Consider the following 23545-nt stretch of genomic DNA (forward strand, 5'->3'; position numbering starts at 1 on the left):
GAGATCTCTTCTGATGCTGAATATCCTATGACCCATTAGGAACCTCACATATTCTAAGTTATAATAGAGTGACAGCTCTACAGCCTTTTGGTGCTTTGCCACTGCACTAAAAGGCTGCGGACTGCTGTATGGTTTTTTGTCCTTATGGCTACTTTTTATAGTTCTCTCATCCTCCTCATTACCAGATTGCCTCAACTCATTCCTTGTTTTAACAACACCCTGCTCCATTCTAATTTGTTAATTCTAATATGCTGTGGCCTAGGAAAACAGTACAGCCAAAGTTATTAACATTGCATGAACAATTTAAGTGAAGACCTAAAGAGCTCTCCCATGAAAAGTTGGTACATCAACTTTTTCCATCTATTTTAGTCCATAAAGGCCCTTTTAGCTTTCTTCCAAGTTCTCAGTAGTATTCTAGATTTAATTTGTCAATTATGTGGCTCCTGGAAACTTGTTATTGAAAATCCATAGGTTTGCTAAGCTTCCTACTAATTCATAAAATTGTTTTAAAAATTCTAAATCCATTACTGAAATTTTCAAAAACAACTATAGGCAATGATATATGTATCACTAAGATTTTCCTTATGTAGGCAAACTTTTGCCAAATAGCTTTTTCAAAATGAAAATAGAATTTATAACTAAAGTAGAATTAAATTGAATTGGAATTTAGAACTAAATTAGACTATATAACCAAATGAAGTAAATTAGAAATTGATCAGGATGCGAATTACTTTTCTATCCTGAGCTGCTTCATATATAAAGCATTGGTATAAAGGTACAGATTTGTTTAGAATATGAAGAATCATTCTGATTTCACTGTTTTTCTTTCTTAATCCCTGTTTCTTAGAATATAGCCATAGTTTTAACATAACTCAGTCAAAAACATTTCATAAAAATGTACTATATACCTAATAGGTATTCTCAGTTAATAATAATGAAGAATATAAGAAAAACATAATAATGTTTTGTGTAGACTATAAAATACTGCTTTACCTTTAAGGAAATGATTTCCTATCATTTATTTGGTAAAAAGAATAATTTGGAGAGGTGTTTCAGTAACTTCATTGGGAACATATTGGGAAGAAAGTCCTAATACTGCTAATATTTGAAACCTCAAAGGTTTTATCTTCGAAATGTTATACAAATTGCTGTCCCCTACCGTCCGCCACTTTCCAGTGTTGACTAGAAGAATAATTTTGATGTCTCCCAAGTGGATGATGCTGACCTCACCCCAGTTCCTCCTGGGAGGTAGAAACTTCTTATATATCCCCAGCTGAGTCATTATAAATAATATCTACATGTGCCCCAAAGCTCAGAATTGTCCTCATCAGTAACACCCACAACTGAATGATATCTGTAAAGTAGTTAATTTTCTGGAAAATATTCAAAGGCACAAAATGAGCACTGCTATACAAAAAATTGCATTCTACTTAACTTTTGTGAATTTCTCTAGATGTGTATATCGAATTATGTTTTCATAGAACTTGTAAAAAAGTTCCAGACTCAAGTGCTATTTAATCTCCTTCCATAAGCAGCAGCCTTGAGTAATTCTATCCACAATTAGTTGCTTGGGGTTGCTACTAAATTCTTCTCGGTAACTATTTCACAACATTATTGTTTCACAGTACAATACACTCTATGGAGTGAGTGCTTACAAGGACCAGGGACCTGCTTTTTGTCATGCCCGTCTCTATACTACGATGTTCTTAAACTGCCCACTAGCTAATCCTATGACCCTTTTCTTTTAGTACCTTGAGCTTGAATTAGGGAATACCTTTTACTGTCACAATGGATACACCTGGGATTAAGTAAGTATTGATTGTTTAGCTGAAAAGTCCTTCCCCGCCCACAAAGGCGGCAGAGAAGCAGCGAATTAGCAATTAGTGCGCTCTCGGACACCCGTCACCTCGGGCTGGGTTGCGGGGTTCCTTCCCCAGGTCGTGAGACTCCCGGGGAAAGGGTGGCGGGGTGCTGGGAGAGAGGGAAGGCTTGTCTTGCTGGGGGATGTGAGAAGTAGGCGCTAGCCTGTTTCGCGGTTTTTTAAGCCCCTTGGCATGCCCTGACCTGATCAAGAGGGAGTCAACTGCTCTCTGGAATGTTCCGGGAGAAGGTGGGAGATTGCTTCCCAGAAGAGGCCTGTGGGTGCTGGAGGGCACCAGGGGGGTCACGCAGGGGGATGCAGGGCAAGCGCCGGGCGGGGCACGAGGGAAACTGGGGGCCGAGGTGACGGGGTGCGCGGGGACTGAGACGCGCGGGACCAGGGGGCAGCGAAGCAGCGGGGGCGGCCAGTCGGGCGAGGGGCTCTCTCCCGGGGCAGCGGTGGCGACCCTGCAGCGCGGGCTGTACCGCCCCGGCTGTCAAGCGAGCGCGGGGAGTTGGGGGCGGGCTGGAGGAAGGGGTGGAGGTGCGAGGGGAGGAGGGCTGGCACCGGAGCGCCGCGGTGTCGGTGCAATAAAAATGCATCCCACGGAACTGCCCATGGAAAAGGACGGCACCGAGACGCAGCAGCCTGAGGAGGTGGTAAACGCGGAGGAGGACGCCCAGGAGGCGGCGGCGGCCGGGAAGTGAAAGGTCTCGCAAAGTTCAGCAGCTGCTGGGGGCGCCGAACCCCGGGCGAGCGGCGGAGGATCCCGCAGCGCCGCTCCGCGGGGCAGAGCCGCCAGGCCGGCTATGGTCCCGGGGCTCCCGCCGCCCCAGAGGTGCCCCGGCCCCTCCAGGCCGGTGCGCGAGAGTCACCCCACCTCCCGGCGCGGCTCTGGCCCGCGGCTCCCCGCCGCCGGCGCCCACTGACCGAGCCCGGCGCCCCAGGAGGAGGAAGAAATAAAGAGCCCCGGTTCCTCCCGAGGACTGTTGGCGTTTCATCCCACAGCCGAGAGGGCTCGGCTCTCTCCCGCACCCGCCCGGCCCGGGTCCTCCCGGCTCCTCCCGGCCATGGGGAGCTGCGCGCGGCTGCTGCTGCTCTGGGTCTGCTCCGCGGTGGCCGCAGGTGGGTGGTGACTCTGCCGGGCCCCCACCCCCACTTCCATCGCTCCTTCTGTCTTCCACCTCGGGACTCGGGGGTGCAGGGGAGTGCGGGCTGGGAGCGCCGAGCTCAGCTCCCGGGGATGAAATGAGTGGCCATGTTCCGCCTCTTTCCCCTCCGCTCTCCGCAGTTTAAAATACTATTGATTTTTTTGCAACTGCGATGCACATGCCCTCGGATCACCCGAGATCCTGGGTGCGCCCTGCCGGAGATACCGCGACCTTGGTTTCTTTCTGGGTTTGGACTAGTAGAAAACTGCCTTTCCACTTTGTGAGGGAACAAAGGACCAAGCTCGCCATCCCCCCGCACTTCATGGCCTGAGGAATAATGGGGAGGGGTGGCCCAGCGACCCTGGGCGCGCGTGGGCCGGGGCCGCTCTCTGGTTGAGAGCGATCGCTGTCGTCCTCGACCTCGTGCTGGGTACTAGGGCGCCAGGTAGGGGCACCTGGGCGGGGTGAGTGCCCTCTCACCGGGGCAGTGGCTGGAACGCAGTGAGACCCGGGGCTGGGTCGGTCGGTGTTGATCACCCTGGGTTGCACAGTGCTGGCTGGCCGCCCCTGGGGAATTGGTACCCTGGTCGAGGCTCTGCGGGAGGTCGGAGGCGGGTCTGCTCCCTGTCTCGGTAGCTGGACTACCAGCAGAGGCGTTGTCTGCTGCGCGCTCTCGCCCACTCCCATTCCGGCTTTCTTGGGCTGCCCGTGGCCAACCGTTCTTAGCTCGCCTTTTCTAAAGTCTGGAGCCCCTTCTGCTCCTCTCCCTCCCTCTTCAGGGTCACCGGCTTCCAGTTAGGTGTCAAGTGCAGCTCAGTGTGTGAGGGGGAAAGAAAGTGAGGGAATCATCGATCGCCCGGCCTCTCAAACACATCGTTCCAGAAAGGGGTGTGGGTTGGAGGGACGGACTGGTGTACAGAAAGCATCACTTCTCCCTTCCCTTCGGCTTCTTCCACTCTGTCCCGAGACGCCGGCGTGCAGTAAAAGCCAGGCTTTAGAACCTACATCCCAACCTAGTCAAGCTCCTAGCCGCATCCTTGCTCTATATTTGGCTGATCACTTCTTTAGGGATCTCCAAGTGTTTTGTCCACCCTTTATTTATCTGGCTCCAGTCGTTTCTGGACTTCCTATTAGTTTAGGGGCATTTAAGATTATTCAGTACTTTCCCCAAGAAACCGCTAAAGGTCTAAGGTTTTACTTTAGCTCTTCCGGCTTATGCACCCCTGCGTGGACTTATCCATGCTCCCCCAACCACAAAGTGAACTTTAATAAACCTTTCCCTTTTCAAACCATGTTATGGCAAAAACATGCAAGCAATCAAGAGGTTGTAAATAAATATCACAAGCCAAGTGTTTCAAGTCAAAAATACTTGTACGGGCAGTATATGATTTTCCCCCGAAATGCTTTACAGGTGAGTCACAGCACATTGTGTGCTTGGGTGATCCTAGCCACAAGCAACTGTTGGCTCCAGCTAATCAGAACAGTGGCATATAGCGTCCATGCATAATGCACACTTGAGTGTGACATTTAAAAAATATGCCTAAGGAATCCCTTTCTTTTGGTGGCCATGTGGGGCTGGTGATCGTCAGTGTGTGACATGTCCCTGTTTTAGTCTAAGCTGTCATTTGGCTTCTCCAACAGCACCGTGATAACAGTTCAGAGGTGCTCCCTTGTAAGAAGCAGAAACGTTCAATTAGCCAGAATTTGGGGTTTGACTTTTCTTTCTTTCCTTGCCTGTTTTAACTTTTAAGTAGATGATTTTGCTTAAAGTATTCATAATTAAAAATGAGAAGCCCAAATTAAAGAAGTATAATATGTAGTCAGGATGTTAATAAGTGGATAATGTTTATCATTTTAAGTCTTTTTGAAACATTGAAGTCTGTTGGACTTTTGTTTGGCTGGAAGTGCATGTTTCTTTAAGAAGGTGTTTTAGTTCACAGATAATGTTTAAAGGTGCTGTTAGTGGCAGCCAGACTGTAAACACTCTCTTGTTAAGCAAAGAGGTAACTACTGTATAACCTATCATAGGTAGAAGCACTGAAAAGGCAAAGAGCATGCCAAATAAGCTTTTCTGCCATTTAGCAGTTTAGAGGGGTTTTGTTAGTTATATTTACTTAATATTAAAAATAGATATTGTGCATTTGAGCTCCAATGGTCTCTAGCTTTGCCTCCCATCATATACTGATTAAGTAGCTTATATTGCTTTCCCTAGGGAATTTGTCCCTTCATTTTTTTGGCTTAAAAATGTAAGAAATTCTACATTTCCTCCTTAATGCATTCTCATAAATATATTAGATAATACTAAGAGCTCAAATTATATTTGAAAGACTAAGTTGGGTGATCTTAAAAACATTATTAATAAACATTAATGATCTTAAAAACATATTTGATATTATGACGTCAAAAACAAATGAGTATATTTCAAATATAGAGAATGTTTAGAAAGCCAAATACAGTACTTGAAAAGATTTAGGGCCATTATCTTTACCCCAATGTTTCCATTTTCCTTCCTCTTGCCCTTTGCCTGAAGTGATTTTATTTTCTTTCATGTGGACTTTATATTTGAACATGAAATGTGTGCACCCACATGTGCACACCCGCACATTTGCATACACAAATACTGTGTAAATGCAGAATAGTATTCATGCTCAAATTTGGTAGAATTTCCTCTTTACTGAAAGTCTCAGGTTCTTTTGACTGTTGAAGATGGACTAGATGGACAGAACAGCTTCCCAGATGGGTTTGTCTTGAATAACATATGCTTTCCCTTCCCTAGGACTGAATGGAGTAGCTGGAGTGAGTTCCCGCTGTGAAAAAGCCTGTAACCCTCAGATGGGAAATTTGGCTTTAGGGAGAAAACTCCGGGCAGACACCACGTGTGGTCAGAACGCCACTGAACTGTACTGCTTCTATAGTGAGAACACTGATCTGACTTGTCAGCAGCCTAAATGTGACAAATGCAACGCTGCCCAGCCTCACCTGGCTCACCTGCCAGCTGCCATGGCAGACTCGTCCTTCAGGTTTCCTCGCACGTGGTGGCAGTCGGCTGAGGATGTGCACAGAGAAAAGATCCAGTTAGATCTGGAAGCTGAATTCTACTTCACTCATCTAATTATGGTGTTCAAGTCCCCCAGGCCAGCGGCCATGGTGCTGGACCGGTCCCAGGACTTTGGGAAGACATGGAAGCCTTACAAGTACTTTGCGACTAACTGCTCGGCTACTTTTGGCCTGGAAGATGACGTTGTCAAGAAGGGAGCTATTTGCACTTCTAGATACTCCAGTCCTTTCCCGTGCACTGGAGGAGAGGTAAGGGCACACGTTTAACTCTACACTGGAAGGAAGGTAGAAAAATGTTACCAGCCCACATTTTTTTTAAAGCACGAAGGTATACTTGTAGCAACATGAATGAAATTAGAATTTTTCATGAGCTTTATTTGTCATAAATTATTTCTTACCCTTAGACATGGACGTGGAGTAATTTTCAAGCAGGTTGTCCACTGGCTGGGTTTAAGTTGGAATTCTAAGATTTTCATTTTTTTCAACATCATCACTGTACCTTAGAGGTTTGAACGGCTAAGGATTTTGTCAGCCGGACTTCTTACTGTGCTCCTGAAGGGGCAGGAGTTGCTGAGACAGCCTGTTCCTGGAGCCCATGCTGGTATCTTCCTGAATCGGTTAACATAAATAGGAAGTAAATAAAAATAAAGCCAAGGGAGAAAACAATCTCTTTGTCAGAAGGATGCTTTGTATAACAGTGGCATTTTGTTGTTGTTGTTAAGATTACAAGAGTGTATAGCAAACACATGGAGAGTTTCTTTTAAGATACAAAAGCTCCTTTTGTATTCCTAGACACATCGCTAGTTTAGGATCGTAGGTCTGTCCTGAGCCCAAGACCATCTCAATTTAATTCTTCAAAACAGCCTCCTTAGCTACTAGTCCAATTTCTGTGTGGAATGGTTTCTCTTTGTTTCCTAGTTCCTCTCCCCTAAGGGGGAAACAAGTCTTTTTAACTTATATGGACAGATATATGAAAACATGCAGAGAAAATGGGGTGAAAACAGATTAGGAAAATAAAATACCTTCAACATGTAGATTAAGAAATATTGATATGGAAAAAAGAGAAGACAGAGTATAATCTTTCTAATTCTGGCACATTTCATGAATACACAGACTAAATAGTTGGTTCTCAACCATCGCCCCTCCCAGGAGACATTTGGCAATATCTGGAGACATTTTGCTGGGGGGAGGGACGCTACTGGCATCCAGTGGGTGGGAGCCAAGGATGGTGCTAAACCTCCTACAATACACAAGACAACACCCCTCCCATTCCCAACAAAGAATTGTTAGCCCAAAATGTCAATAGCACCAAGGCTGAGAGCGCCTGGACTAGTTGTTAGGCATACATCTAATGCACAAGGTACAATGGCTACGATGACTAAGATAAGCCCTCTTCTAGCAGTCATTGATGTTACTATTCATAGACTTTCCAGATGATAGTATTTAATAAACATTTATTGAGCCCCTACTCTGTGGCAGGCACTGTACTCAGTGCTACTATTTCTGCCTTTGGTTTGGGGGGAGGGGTGCTTGCCAAGGACCTGGTGAAAAGGTTGGTTTGGGAATTTCTTCCCCCTACTACCATAGACAGACATGGACTTTTGCCACACGATCCAGCTACTTCTGTGTGCGCGCCACAGATCAGGAATAGTGTTGCTGGCACCAGCAACAAAGGATGTGGCACAAACAGCACACAGACTGTTTTCCATCCTTCATCATGGCCCCTACAGTTGGCTTAATATTGTAAATCTGTGTGCACCCGGTCATGATGGACATTTTTAAAGATACTAGGACAGGAAAGAGACAGATAAGTTGGACTCATTGTTTTCTTATGTGGAGAACACTTTGTGTTGCAAACAAATGAATGGCTTCAACTCTCAAATTGCTTTGGAATCGATCCACGGGCTCATATCAGCTCTCTAACATCTCAGTGCTACTGGGCCATGTGTATCTATGAAGCAGCAAAAATAAAGTTTCAGTAACCAGATGGCAGGCATGCTTGCTTAGCAAGTATCACACTGAATGTATTCCAATGGCCCAGCAATTACTGAGAGATGACTAAGGTAACATTTAGTTAGCCTGTAGGGGAAGCAAAATCTTGTCTTCTTTAGAACCAAACTACATATTGTCATCAATGCTTACATCACATTTCAAGCAGATGGAAATTAAAATTTGTTATATAGTTACTTCAATGCACAGTCACCTTTTCCATCCAGTTTTTGTGAAAATTTTTCATTGTAGTTGTTATTTCAGCAGACTTATATTTCAAAGGCAAGAAAAACATCGGTGCCACCTAGTTCCCGCTAGAGCAGTGTTTGCAGGTGTACACTAAAGGAACCATCATGGGATTTCTTCCCTTTAGAGGGCAGGTTTGGAAATGAGTCTTCCCCTCCTGAGTTAGAGAGTAGAAGAAAATCTTCCTCAGAGGAAGGACCCGAGCCAGCCTCCCTGGCGATGATCATTACCTGCCTCTCCTCTGTTGCTCTGGGATATATACTATTCATTCTGAGTTATGAATTAATTTTGCAGTATAGCTCTATATCTCAATCCCCATCTTTGGGAATCGAGGGATCACAAAAATAAGCCAATGAACCTAGTGTCAAATAAGTAGTCTCATATTTCATATGTTGCATATTTGTAATATGGTAGACCTGTCTCTTCCTCCATTCTATATAAGGCTTCTTAGGACTTCTCTAAGTATTATCCTACTACTCAGGCTAACATAAATATAGTTCAGACTTAATTTGTTTCCACTGTTCACTCTAAAACACTTCTTAGGGTTTTTAAAGCCTTAGAGATCCTATAGCTTCATGTCTAAGAAATCAGATACCTACATCTTCAAAGTTGAAGGTACCAGTCATCTGAAAGAGGGCTTTAAAAATATAGGCCTAAAAATCCACCCAGAAGAACTCTTTTTAAATCAAAGTTAGGTCTGCTACAAACTTCGTAAAGTAGCCAGCAATTTCAAAGGAAGGGATAAGGTTACCCTAAAATAACCTACTTTACAGGAGAGCAGGTTGAGGCTCAGGGGTAAAGGGATTTGCCCGAAAACATACAATTAGTTATGTGACAGAGCTAGGACTAAACCACAAGTCTTCTGGCCTTACGTCTAGTACTTGTTCCATGAAACTATGTTCTCTCGTTAACCCCCAAGAACTTCTAGCAGAGAGAGGTAAGCCTCTCTCCTTGCTCACGCTCACAACCATTTGCTATTCATTTGGCTATGACATGAAGGTTAAAAAAACAATTTGCCAAACAGCTTTTTCCTGAGAAGGAATGTCCTCTGAGGTGTCAGTGGTATTCTGGGGATAAAAGGTTCCATGGCCAAACCAAGTTGCGAAACACTGACTGGGTTTAACCAAATTAACCATTTATAAATATACATACGCACACTCATAAGTATTCTTATTATGTGTTCTGTATCCCAAATATAGGATATGACATTCTCCAACTTATTTGTCCATGGAACCCTCTTTTTGTAGACCACCAGTTACTATCTTTCAGAACTGCAGAGACCCCTCCAGAGCACCACTTGGGAAATGCTGGGGTGGAGGTATGAAGTGCTCCCAAAATCCTGGCACAAGGCACAGACTAGGGAGGTGTTGTTTCAGGGGTACAAAGTTCCAGTTATGCCAGATGAATAAGTTGTGGAGATCTGCTATACGGCAATGAGGCCATCATGAACAAGACTTTATTGTGTGCTTGGCATTTGCTCGGAGGGCAGAACTTAGCGTTCTCACTGCACATATGCAAAAAGGGGGAGCCCTCTGCGGTGACAGATATATTCGCTCGAATGTGGTGATGATTTCACATTGTATATGTATATCAAATGATCAAATTGCATACCTTAAATACATACAATTCTTAATTTTCAAATATACCTCAATTATTTATTTATTTTTTTAAAAGATTTTTATTGGGGAATTGGGGGGATGGGAACAGTGCTGGGGAATTGGGGGAAGGGGAACAGACAAGTTGCTGTCATTTTTTGTTCTTCAGTCTAATTGTGGAGGACGTTGCTTCACTGGCCCAAGTTGGCACCATCATTGCGCTCTTCCCTGGTGAGGCAGATCAGTCGCTGGCTTCTGGACGGCCACTCACTGCAGCTGCTGGCCGCTCACGCTGGCTGCTGGCTACACACAGTAGCCCATGGCAACCCACTGCCACAGGGGCTGCAGCCTACACTGTCGCCGGCGACTCACGGCAGCCCAGCTCCAGGTTGAGCTGTTGTTCAGCATCTTAGCTGTGGAGGGCAGTGTCACTGGCTCTCATATGTGGGATCCGAACCGGGGCCCTCTGTCGTCCCAAGCCAGTTCTTAACCATCACGCCACTAGGCCGGCCCAATTATTTTTTTTTTAAACAAGGCGCAGACAGGCCTGCTGCTTGGCATGGTTAGACATCGAGGCTCTCTGTCAATTGGGGACTTAGTCTACTGTTTAGTTGGAGCAATAGATAATAATAACCTTGAAGCTAAAGATTATAGGTTAATTAGGCTTCTTCAGGATGCAAAGAAGCACCTCAGGTCACGTCCGGGTACAGAACACAGGGAAGTAGGGAGACATAGCAAGCCATTTTAGGTCCTTCACAGTCAGGCCTCATGGAACTGGAATTTGAATCTTCACTTTAGGAAACAGCGTGGTTTCGGTAACCCCAAAGCAACTCAGGAGTGACCTAGTTATCATCTCCTTGGAAGTGAGCATAGCTTGCTTCCTGCTCTGTTAACTCAGTATTAAAACAACTCTATTCAGAACTGGATAGCAACCAACCAAGCCACACAGACTTTTATAATTTTCTCCAGGGCGTTATAAATTTGTAACATTCGAAGGGAGGCAGCAGCCCACGGAAGCCAAGTACAGAGGGAGGCTGGGGCTCAAATGCAGCATGAGGCAAGAAGGATTGTTAAGAGAGGAAGGATTGGTCCACCTTACTTACCTCTGTATCCCCAGCATTCAGCACACTGCTTGGATCACAGTAGGCAATTAATGGATCTGTAACCTAATGAATGAACAAATGAATGCTGTGACAAGCAGGGGTGGGGTAGGAGAATATCCTTAAATGACCCAGGGGGAGGAATGAATGAGAGCTTTGGGCAGGGGCTAAGATTCAGAAACCCTGGTTAACATGGGGAAGCTGAGTTGGTAATATGGGATACGCTGTAGTTGTGGAAAGGCCATGATCTTAAATAACGTTTATTCACCTATTTACCAAATAATTTTTGAGTTGCTGTGTGTCTGATCCCGTTGCAGATGCTGTGGCTACAGCAGTTAACCAAAGACATAAAAATTCCTGTCCCCATGATGTTTGGGTTCTAGTGGAGGGAAGGGGAGATAGAAAACATAAATTAAAATGTACAGTATGTCTGAGTTTGATATTAAATACTAAGGAGAAGCTAAGACAGGGTAGGGGCTGGCAAATGCTGGCAGGGAGGGGCTTGCTATCTTTAAAAGAGATTGAAGGGTTTGTATTTGGTGAAACAGACAATAACTAGAACTCTTAAGTTTCTGGCAAGTTTTCAAGAGTGAACAAAATCTGTAATTAAGGGTACCATGCCTTTCAATCTGTAGATATGGAAAATGAAGTTGTGTATTAAAATGACAAACATTGGTAAAGATCCCTCTGGCTAGTGTTTCTTAGAATGAGAGCATTTGAAAAGGAACCTAAATGTCATCCATGGGAAAAAAAAAAAAAAGCACATGACTGATGAGTAATCTGAGGCCTAAAGAGATTTAAGTGATTTGTCTACAATTACTCAGCTAAAATCTGTATTTCCTGACTTCTAGCCCAGTGCTATTTCCACTAGACTGGGTTAAACTCCCTTTGTGCCATGCCAGATAGTGTGAAAGATTCAGAAACGATTTACATTCCTTTCCTTCGCAGTCCTTGCAATCTACCGGGAAAGAGATTAAACGTAATCATTTATGGACTGATTTATTAAATAATATGAGATAGTGCAAGATTGATTTCCCCAACATGTTGTACAGATAATGTGCCTTTCAGAATTCGAGTATTTATTGGTCTCTTTAGGCCACTGGAAGGATTATGTTGTAATGCCTCATGATAAAGTCAGTATGGTACAAGTGTGCAGAAAATGATAAATTACTTAATCAGGTTTTTACAGGTATTTACATTTATAATGTGCTAAGGCTAAAGTGATATTTAGGATTTTTTAACTTAAAAGATAAAACAAAGCAATGCATAAGTAAGACTGCTTTCTAAGCACCGTTCTTCGGTGAGCTCCTTGTTTCTTTGGTTGTTGAAACCTGCTCATGCCTATTTCTGCAGCAGCAACAGTCATGGGTCATGGAGACAGCTAATGTCCACTGCAACCTTCCCAGGTGCTAGGTGCTCTGTAAAGCGCACTGCATCCCTTATTCTCACACAGGACCCCTGTTAGATGGGTACCAGCATTAAGCTCATTTTACAGACAAAGAAACTGAGACTTCATGAGTTGAAGTAACTTGGTGAGAGTCAAATAAGTAATGAGCTAGCCTGGGCCAGAACTGGGATTATTAGTTTGCACAGAAATTATTTACATGATTAAATGTTATTGTAGCTCCAAATGTAAAAAAACCCCAAAAACCCCAAAAAACAAAAAACAACTCTTAAACCGGAGCTACATTTCTGTGGTAATTATTAGGTATTGTATACAACTTACTGTTTAACTGATAATTCGTAATATGGTTGCATAAACTTATGGCCTAAAGAAAGTTGATAGCTTTTTACATTAGATAGGAAAATTATCGATGACAAATAAAGATTGTTTGCACTTAAGGTTACCCAAGATCATTCAAAATGAGCTCTATGGGAATGAGTATCACAGTTCTTCAGTACCATTTAGCATACTTTTATTTAATTGGTTTTTGGGGGAAGGAGAGTACTTTTTATCAAGCTAGTAATTGCTTCAAATAATTTTTCTAAGTTAGTCATCCAATGTATTAGTATTTCACTTTGAAGCATATTTTCTGCTACAATTTTGTTGAACTTCCTTGAAAATAGAATATTGTATATATTTGTTTAAAGTACTTCAATTATCGATATCCTTCCTGTAGGGATGGGGCTAGAGATTTATAATAACACGTTTCAAAAAAAATGCCTTTCAAGAAAACCCACAGACCGGTTTTAATTAAAATTATTTAAAGAAGCAATATAAAAATTAGAACCCAGAGATTAAATCAATAAACTTTGATTTATTGATTTCAAAAGGTGGATATTTCCTCCAAAAATTCCTTCTCTTCTAGCTATTAAAAAAATCTGTTTAGCATCTGTTTGTTTTGTATTTGTTTGATTTGATGGTTTTGCTTTGCCAATATTTGGTCAAAATATTCTGGAAACTTTGAGACATCAGATTGTAAATGAATTACAATCTGAGTTAGTAATGAATGATTCACATTGAATAACTTAGGCTGGGCAATGAAGAGCAGATGAGGAGTAGGCATCTGGAAGTCAGGTTTGTCTGCGCAAGGCCGCTTCCTACCAAGGAATGGGGAACCCTACCAATCAGGATGGGGGTGTTGGGGGGGCTCTGGAAAATGAGGAAAATTGTTCATGCCCGAGTACATGCCAGTTATTGCATCTGATCGGAAATCAGAAGTATCTTCACCAAAAGTAACCAGAAAACTTGGTGAATATAATAATCTCTCCATCCTCCACACAGCTGCGCACTCGGTGTCACACACATGTAACTGTGACATTATGTCCCCTCTGTCATTGTATACACGTTGTGACTCCTCGCCAACCCCCCCCCAAACTCTGCACCTAGCTTGCATCCCTACAAGGCATAAATGTCTAAAGTACATTTGTTGAATTGGATTATTTGAAAACAACTATAAAATAATGATACTGTTTATTAACTGTGTCGGATATTACTCATCTACTAAGTATGATCCTTTCAAAGTAGTCATGATTCATTCATTCTTTCTATAAATATTTAAAAAGTGTCTCCTATGTGTCAGTCACTATTTTAGGAGTTGGGGATACAGTGCAAAAAGTAAAAAATTCCTGCCCTTGAGTTTACATTCTAAATGTAAGGTGCTAAACAAGGTAAAATATATAGAATGTTAGCTAATGATAAGTGTAAAGGGGCAAAAAAGCAGGGAAGAGGGCTAGGAAGTAGGGAAGTTTTTTTGTTTGTTTTGTTTTTAAGTGTTGAGATAGAGCTCCCAGGGAAAGCCTGGCTGAGACTTTTGAATAAAGACCTGAAGGAAAGCAGAAATGAGCGCTGAGAGTATCTAGGGAAAGGAAAGGCCCTTAGGGAGTCTTTCTGGTGCCATCAGGACATGGAGGAGGCTGGTGCTGAGGCAGAGGGGTTGAGGTGCAATACAGTAGGTGAGGTCAGAGGTCAAGGATAATGGGGAGGTGTGTGAGAAAATGTGGGTCCTTGTAAGTAGGGGTCCAAGGTGGCCCAAATTTACACCTAGATCAGTCAAAGCCTGTTAATTATTTGTATCAGCCCCTTTCACTCTCAAACTGGCCCTAATTTGGACTATAAGTTATTATAAGGTCACTGGTTTTTACTCTGAATGATATTGGAAGCTATTTGAGGTTTTAAGCAGAGAGATGATGTGATCAATTTATTTTGAATGGGATCATTCTGGCTTGTGTATCAAGAAAAGACCAAAGTGGGAAGGAGAGGAACCAGCTAGAATGCTATTGAAATAATTCAGACTACATTTAATGGTGCATGGTCAGAGAGGGTAGCAGTGGAAATGGTGAACAGTGGTTGAGTTCTGGATCTATTTTCTGAAAGGTTGGGTGTAGAGTATGAGAGAAAGAGAGTAGTAAGGATGTTATTAGCCTGAGCATCTGAGACAATAGAAACTCCATTTACTGAGATGGAGAAGATGCCAGGGGAAGCAGATTTGGAGAGGGATGCCAGGAGCTCGATTTTGGCATGCTGAGTATGAGTTGCCTATGAAACACCCAAGTGGAGATACTGAGTGGGTAGTTGGGTCATGAGTTTAGAGTTCAGAGTGGAGGTTTGGACTAAATATATAAATTTGGGAGTCATCAGTTTAGAGATGATATTTAAAGCTGTGAAACTGGGTGAGATCATCAAGGGAGTAGGTGTGGATAGAAAAAGAGGAAGGTCCAAGAACTGAGCCCAGAGCAGGACCAGACTGCCTTTACCAAAAACACTTTTGCAACTGCCAAGGCTTATACAAAGAAAACCAGTGTCACCAACCAACCTATCAGTCCAGCAGTTGTTTAGTCAAGCAATGACGTGAATTGAATAACTGACTTAACACAGAATAGTGGGTGCAAATTCTAAAACGACAAATGAGAAGGAAGACATGAGAGCTCTAACCTTAGGTTTTCAAAAGATGAACCAAAACAAATTGGGGGGAGGGAAAGCACTGATTGGGTAACAAATGACGATGGAAAAAAGAGAGGACAATGGAAGGAGAAAGATGTCTTTGAAAACACCATGCTGAAATAGAAATGTTGATTTTAGGGACCTTTGGGTTTTAAGGGTCTTGTATTCATTTCATTTTGGCTTATTCAACTTTTCATCCTTTTTAGAGTCAGAATTTCAGTTTTAAGAGCAACTTTTTTTTTTTTTGGAATGCCCCTGGGCCATCACAGCATTGGAACTGAAATGAAAATATAGCATTGTACACATTTTTTTCTGCTAAGTGTGTTGTGAAGTTTGATTTGCAGAATGTGATGGAGAGCATCTACCTAAGGCAGGAGAGCTGTACCATTAATCCTATTCCCGTGAGTGTTTAGATGTTCGCAATGTCAAGAAATAGCTTATTAATGTCTTAATTCATGTGTGCTGCATTGATGTGTAATTGTTCTGTTAAGGGGAGAAGAGAAAGCCAGCAACTTAAAGATCACAGTAGAATGTGCAGTCACCGTGCTGGGCATTTTGCACACATCTCAATTTATCTCTAAGAAACACTTTTTCTGGGCAGTTTGACTTGTTAACGAACAAACAAAAACAAAACACCAACCATCTTTCATCATATTTCTCTTCTCTTTCTACCCTTTATGCAGCTGACAGAGGAGCAGCAGTCTTCCCAGATGTCAGCTATGCTTGCTGCTGTTACTTTACACTTTATAATCACAGTTCCTAAAACAAACAAACAAAAATTATGGAAGATATTCAAATGCTTTCTGCATGACATCATGTTTATTTGTGCTAACACTGTATCTTTTGGATGCTACTGAGAGAGGCTTCTTTGGTCTTAAAATTAAAGAGAAAGTGGAACCACTCTCTTAATCTCCATTAAGAATTATTCTTTTTATTTCAGCCAATCTGACCCTTCTGAGGTCTTTGAGGTTTTCCACCAACTCCTTTTGTAATCGATTCCTACATTTCTCTCATATCCTATATCCCAACAAGTGACATCTGACCCTAGCCCCACCTCCAAATAAAAAGCAAAGGTCAAAGGAGGGCTGTCACGCCAATGCTGTACAGGAGAACCTGGCACCTCACTCCCCAGGAGTCCTCATCCTTGTCAGTTTGGGGTCCTAGCAGACCCAAAGGGATGCAGCACTCACCCTTTTAACAATAGTTCCCTCTCTGATGATTATCAAAGTTCTGAAGAATGTGAGCCCGCTGGGGGATCCTTTCTGTGGGCGGGGGTGTAGTAAGGAGATATAGTTTGCAAAAACAAAAAAAAACGAAAACAAGATGATTGTCGACTGCCACTCCCCGACTCCCCAGTTCCCTTCCCATGTGCTCTATCAGCTCCTATTTGTTACTTCTGGCCATTTTTGTTTCTAATTTTCATTTATTTCATCAAAACACCTATTTATGTCACAGTAGAACCACTTCTTTTATCTCTTCCCTGGCTGAAAAACAGCTATTTGTCTGCAAAAATGGACATGAGATCTAGCCTGCCCCCATGATTTTCTCTCTGGAACCTTCTATCAGTTCTCGCAACTCCATTGCCCCCTTGCCTTCCTAGCACATCCCAGTTCTAGATCAGTCTTACTGTTACCCTTCTTGCTCCTTCAGCTACACAGCTGAACTCTATTGGGAAAAATAATAACACACTGGTACTGAGAGATGCCTCTACAAATTTGTTTTCCAGTCTCGGCTTGGTCCTCAAATATCCCTGGAAATCCTTTCTTCTGTAGCTCTCTTTAATTCCTTCAGTGACTCTTTGCAAGTGTCTCTCTCTCTCCTCTCCTGAGACCCCTCCTCACACCCATTGCTTGCTCTGAGCTCAAGTGCTTACCTCTCACCTCACTGGGAAAATAAAAAAGCTGTGTGGATGGCATCACTGTCTAACCAGAAAGGTCCACCAAGGCCAAAAGCTGAGACCCATTCTCAGCTCCTTTCTCTCCTCAGCCAGCTTTAGTCACTCACCGAGTCCTATCCCATTCTGCTGGAGTCTCCCTAGAGTAGGTATGCGTCTCTATCCCTGCAGCTACCCTCCTGGTCCAAACCACCAGTATTTTTCATCGGCAGACATCATTGCACTGTTCTCCCGAATGTTCTCTCTGTTCTGTCTTGCTTGCTCCCCGATCTATTCTCTATACCACCCTCTGGAGGCTCTTGTTAAAATCCAAATGTCACTTCCCTGCTTAAAACTCTTCAGAGGCTCCCCAATTCCCTCATCATAGAGTCCACATTCTTTAATGTGGCATCTAGGCTCCTTCTGAATGCCCCTGGCCTTCTCGCTCCTGCTGCTTCCACCTTAGTCTCCAGCCATGTCTATTGCACTACCAGCTGCCACGCTCTGTCTTATCCTCTGGCCCGGGCACACATCCTTCCCTTTCCCAGTCCTACTTCACATTCACTTAGCTAAGTTGTCACTCAAATATTTTTTGGATGGGTGGATTGATGGATAGATCATTCCTACTTATTCTTAAGGACTTTGCTTAAACTTCGCCTCTTCCCAAACTCCTGGGTTAGGTGTATCACACGTGCCCATCATAGCACACGCTCACCGCTGCCATGACATTGATCACACTGCTTTGTGAGCTCTTTAAGGCAGTCCAGACTGCACTTTGAAAAACACTGTCTAGTATCTAACATGGTGCCTGGCATACTAAATAGATATTTATCAAATAAATGAACATCATCTGAGGCATCATCTGTTAATATTATCGATAATAACTATTTATTGCTTTTTGTGGTTTCAAGCTTTTTTTTTTTGACAGTGTATCTGGTATGCAGATACACTAAACAGTCTGAGAAATGACTTGCTAAGTGTCTCATAAGTTAGCCATTTAGGATGACAGGTCCTAAGGCAGACAGTTGATCAGTATAACTTCTCAACAAGCGCAATGTCCTAGGTTCCGTCCCTTTGCAAATCCAAACCACAGGCTCTAGTCCTAATCTGCAAGGGCCTGGCATAGAGGATTCCAGTTCAGATGGAAAGGGACAAATGTATCACCACCTCTGGGAAAAAAGTGGAAAGCGCATGTAAAAGTTAACTTGGGGATTTTCTTTTCTTTTCCATCAGTATTACTAGAAACAACTGGACAGAGGGTCTCATGCCTCTGCTCCTGCAGCGTTTCCAGCTGGATCTCTCTTCACAAGGCTGTGTTGGGTGTAGGGGTGGTAGTTTTGTGATTCTGGAAAAACCTGCGTGGTGACACCTCCTCTAGACACTGTGCAGTTATTTGGTTCCCTGGGCTACACCACCACGCTTGTTACTCCCGCTCCCTAAGTAAGAACTGCTGTTTCAAGTAAGCCAAATCCAACTTACCTGCATTTATAGCATTGAGAGGAGAAGCTAGCTTTGAAGAAAGAGGTCTAAATATTATTTTTTTTAATAAAACCCAAAAACTTTAAAAAAAAGACAAACAAACAAAAAACTTGTAAGATATGTCTCTTTCCTGTTACCTGAACTTCACTGTAGTATATTCTTGCCTTCAAGGAGTTCACAGTCTGAGTCAGACTTTTAAATTGCTGTCTCTTAAAGGGTGAATAATAACCAAAAGGTAGGGAAGGAAACTTCCATGGAAAAGTGCCCACGTGTAAGGAAAGTCACCCCTCAAAATGGTTGGACAGTATGGTATGGTGAGGAGTGAGGAAAAGAGAGGGAGCGGGGAAATGAGGCTGGCACGGGGGCTCAGGTCAGATTATACAAGGTCTGGTGAGCCAAGTATTTTGGACTTGATCCTGTGGGGAGTGCAGATCAATCAACAGTTCTTCTGGGAAGGGATCACATAATCAGAACTGTTTAAGAAAGACAACTCAGGGAGCAGTACGAAAGAACCTGGAGCAAAATTTATGAGCTTAAATTTAATAGTGTTAAACATACATTTCTCTTTTTAGAAATAAGTTGTAATGCCACCAGAGAGGTGTGACTTACCAGCCTTTCATGTGAAAAAGACCTAGGAGTTTCTGTTGACTGCAATATCAATACAAGTAAGCAATATATCAGGACTGACAAAAAAGCTAATGCAAACCTAGGCTCCATTAACAGAAGAGTAATGTCCCAGACAAAGGAGAGAATAGTCCTGTTGTGTCATTTAGTCAAAGCATAGCTAGACTATTACGTTCAGGTCAAGATATTCCTATTTAGAGAAAGCTGAGCAGAGCTGGTGAGAGCAATTAGAAACCTCTAAGCTGGTTCTCACCTCTACTGTCACCAGTCCAGTTCATTATATAATGAACAATTAACTTGGGATATTTCGCCTATGAGAGAGGATTTATGGATGTCCAGGCATTGCTGACATTCTTCAGATGTTTGAAGAGAGATTAAATGGACTCCGATACTCTTAGAAGGCAAAAGCATGACCAAAGAAAGACTTTCTTAAAACCTGGATGTATCTGAAAGACGAAGGGAGCTCCCTTGAGTTTTTCATCCCGTGAAATGTTTCGGCAGAGGCTGAATGGTCCCAAGTGAGAGATGTTAGAGAGGACTCGTGTACAGATTTGGAGGTTTGTCTCAGGACTCTGTCATGTCTCATCCACTTCTGAATACACAGATTATTCCACAGAGTGAGTAAATGACTGAAGAAAATCCTTTACATTCAAACTACTCCAATAGCAGAGGTCACAGGTTGGGCACTGCTTAGCTAGTTGTGTTACTCTCCCTGCTAGGTAAGCAGGAACCCTCAATTTTGGTGCGTTATTTTAGGGGGAGATACCATTTCTTGCAGGGCGAGTGGTCTTTCTTTATAACCATTTAACATAAGGAAGTCACTTAATTGCCAAAGAAAAGGGAGGCAGAGAGAAAAAATTGAGTTCCTATTCTCTGAATCTCTATCTTATATTAATAGATGACATTTTATCTATAGTATATAATATCACAAGATGCAACGTGGAAGCATAATATTGGAGTTGGGAATCCCAGATCTAGTCCATCACCAAGTTCTGGTGGTTCTAACTCTAAGTTGGTTCTCACCTCCACTGTCACCAGTCCAGTTCAAGCTCCCTCACCTCACACTTGAACCTCTCAAGTAGCCAAAATGACTCTTTAATTTAGGGGCCTTAGATTCTTCATTTGTAGATTGAATCAATGTGAGAAAGAATAAGGCAAAGCAAATGTAAATGTGTTTTCTGAATGGCTAAGTACTATATACATGCTAATTAATAATAATAATATAATTCAATTACATTATTAGTGAAATGGACTTTTGGGCCAGTTCATCCAGTCATTCAGTAAATATGTGGGTGCCCACTATGTGTGTAGCACTATCCCAGGCTCTGGGGATACAGCAGTAAACAAAAATAGACATCAAATGCATTTTATGTCTAAGCCATTGACTTACAAATAAATTTGCCGAACACAGATCCTTTGTAAGCTTGAGACTTCCCGTGCTAACATTGGTTACCTGTCAATGATTTCAGGAGGATCAAGGGTCTACAGTTTTGCTTAGTGCTTATGGATATTTAATCAGAGAAGAGTATCGTGGGTCATTTAATAGTTGATTAAGTTAATATAATGAATTATATACTTTTTATTAAAGCAGTAGCCTAGTAATCTTCATAGGCAGGCAAAAGTAGACTAGAAGGAGTTAGATTTAGAGAAAAATGAACAAATCAGGTGTATGAAGGACCATTCACATCTCTTCGTTCCATATTTAGTTCTACATCTCTATTGTGACTCTAGAAATTCTTTTTAAACTATACTATGAATGTCAAGTACAGATAAGGAACTAAGATTTTAAAGGTATTTTTAGATGGCAATGTTATGGTCAGACACAAATATGAGCTTAAAGTAAAATTTCTTATCAGAGCTGAGAAACAATGTATCCACCTTCACCATGTAGGTATTTCAGACTCCGGGAGGAATTTCCAGGTGATTCCAGTTAGCGGTTGCTCTGTAGTGAACTTAGAGCTATGAGCAGAGATGGGTTCCTGGTCCTCGTCCAGATTCCATATTTGGACTTGATTCTTTTGTTAAGAATAGATACTCTTTGTGACTTTGTATGGCAGATTCAGTGTTAAGATTAATGGTCTTTCAAAATAACATGTGCCTCTTGAAAAAGTCCATCTCAAGGTCCTATTCAAGTTAGCTAGGGAATTGTAACATATTTATAAGATTATCGATTTGAAATACTGTGACCAGAACTCACAAGCACCTGTTTACCAAGAACTTACACCAGGCACACACGGAGATTCATGGCCAGGAGTTCACTGATGTATTATTTCTGCTCCTTTTTAGTTCTCCTTTAAAAAGCCCACTTGGTAAATAAAGCATTTGGCTACTTCTGGATGGTCTAGAAGGTTCTGTGAGTGTAACCAGGAGGCTGTGTTACCTATGGAGCTGGCCCCTGGTACTGTCGTCCTCAAAGGCCATTTTGATCTCGTCAGTGTCCAGCCAGTCCCTTCATCACTGCATTGCGTGGGGAAACAGCGAAAACTGAGTTCTGTTTCTCACACCTCTATGGAACAGTTAGGTTGCTGCCACCCACCTCTCCCATACCCCACCCCATGTTACCTCAGCCTTTCCTGTCAGTAGTTGGAATGTAGCCCAAAATAATTTCTCATGAACTAAATAATACAATGACAGATGTTATGGAAATATGCAGATAATATTGCAACATTCTATTTGGATGTAGAAGTAACCCTTTCATCCCCTTCCCCACCTCCCAAAAGAATGGCATTGGAACTGCAATCTTGCCTCTCTGTTTTGCCATGATTGGAGATGAATGTTCATTCATAAATGACACTCTCAAAGAGAACTAATTTTCCCTCTCATTCCCGTCTCCACTCATCAACTCCACTTCTTTCCAAACTGCTGTACTGAAAATACTATACGTCTTTTAACATCTGAATGTTCCTTATGTTACAGAAAAACCTTTGAAATACATTTGGATTAAAAAATAAAATCAGGAAAAAGGAATGTGCAGATATAGAGGTGAGAGTTTTACATCTTAGAGGATAAAATCTCTGGAAAATATTTTCATCACTAGCATGTACATATAAATTTTTATAAAAAGGTCATTTGCTACTCAGACAGAGTGGTAAATGGCCTAGAAACTGTGTAAAATGAGACACTGTAGATATTTTACCTGGACAATGAAAGTTGATAGCTGCCTTTAAATATTTGAAGGACTTCTTTATTGAAGATAAAATAGACTTATTTTGGATAGCTCCAAGACTAGTATTAGAAGTTGCAGAAGACAGATCCTAGCTTAACACAGAGGAACTTTTTGATAATTAGGACCATCATGAAATGAAACATGCTGCCTGTGAGGATATGCATGTGATCTGGTAGAGACTGGATGGATATCATCAGCTATTCTAGTGGAACTTCCTGCATTGAGAAATTTGGGTTAAGTGGCCTTATGTTCTCTTCTGGTTTTTAAAAAGTATTTTGAGCTATTTTCTAACACTACTTTTGACAGAGCTTAATTTTCAAGAATTTGGGGACAACTGAAATTTATGCATTATTAATTTTCTTATTCAGTTTTTTTATCCAGAGTACCTACCACAGTGCCCGATACAAAGGATTTCCTCAATAAGTAATGATTAAATTAATAAATGATTATAATTCCTTTATTTAAAAGCTTAATATCACATAGACCTGGGATTTTGTCATATTTAACCATGGCCTAGTCATCATTTAGAATAAAAAATGACACTAATGTTAAGAGATACAATTTGAATTTATATTAGCCAAGCTTGCAATCTATCCAGGTTGGAAATGACTTTTTCTCATCTGAAGTATAGGAAAGAAACACTTAGAAACTGAAATGAGATTTCATTTGTTTCTCCTTGGAAGTCAGAATTTCTGTTGTGGGCTTTCTTGCTCTGTAAGCCCAGTGGCTTAAACATCCTAAATAATCTTGTACTTCCAGCTCGTCTCTATATAACCTCTACTCTGGAACAGAAGGAAACATAAGCTTAATTTTATAGTATGTACTGTTTTCTGTCTTTATGAATCCTAAAATTTAGGTTACCAGTCTTTCAGTTGAGCTGATTGTAATTCATTAAATGTAGGTCAAAGTAGAAAAATTATCTATTTTTTACTTTTTAAGCCAGTTGCTGGCTTTTATTTCTGCAAGTCTTTCTTTCTAATTCAGCTTTCAGTTCTCTCCCTTAATTCATCTCTTGCAACT

The 23545-nt window shown here is 42.1% G+C and overlaps 1 protein-coding gene across 2 annotated transcripts in view; it reads left to right on the forward strand.

The window, feature by feature from the left end:
- The first annotated feature begins 2411 nt into the window (after positions 1 to 2411).
- The window catches only part of NTN4 (netrin 4), a 95684-nt gene continuing 74550 nt past the window's right edge, over positions 2412 to 23545 (forward strand). For both annotated transcript variants that reach the window (XM_019641700.1, XM_019641699.1), the window contains exons 1-2: positions 2412 to 2986; positions 5789 to 6318. In XM_019641700.1, coding sequence (XP_019497245.1) covers positions 2932 to 2986; positions 5789 to 6318 — 585 coding nt within the window. In that variant the 5' untranslated portion in view covers positions 2412 to 2931. The remainder of the gene's footprint in view (positions 2987 to 5788; positions 6319 to 23545) is intronic.

The sequence above is a fragment of the Hipposideros armiger genome, unplaced genomic scaffold (assembly GCF_001890085.2).
Source record: "Hipposideros armiger isolate ML-2016 unplaced genomic scaffold, ASM189008v1 scaffold_63, whole genome shotgun sequence".
Classification (NCBI taxonomy): domain Eukaryota; kingdom Metazoa; phylum Chordata; class Mammalia; order Chiroptera; family Hipposideridae; genus Hipposideros; species Hipposideros armiger.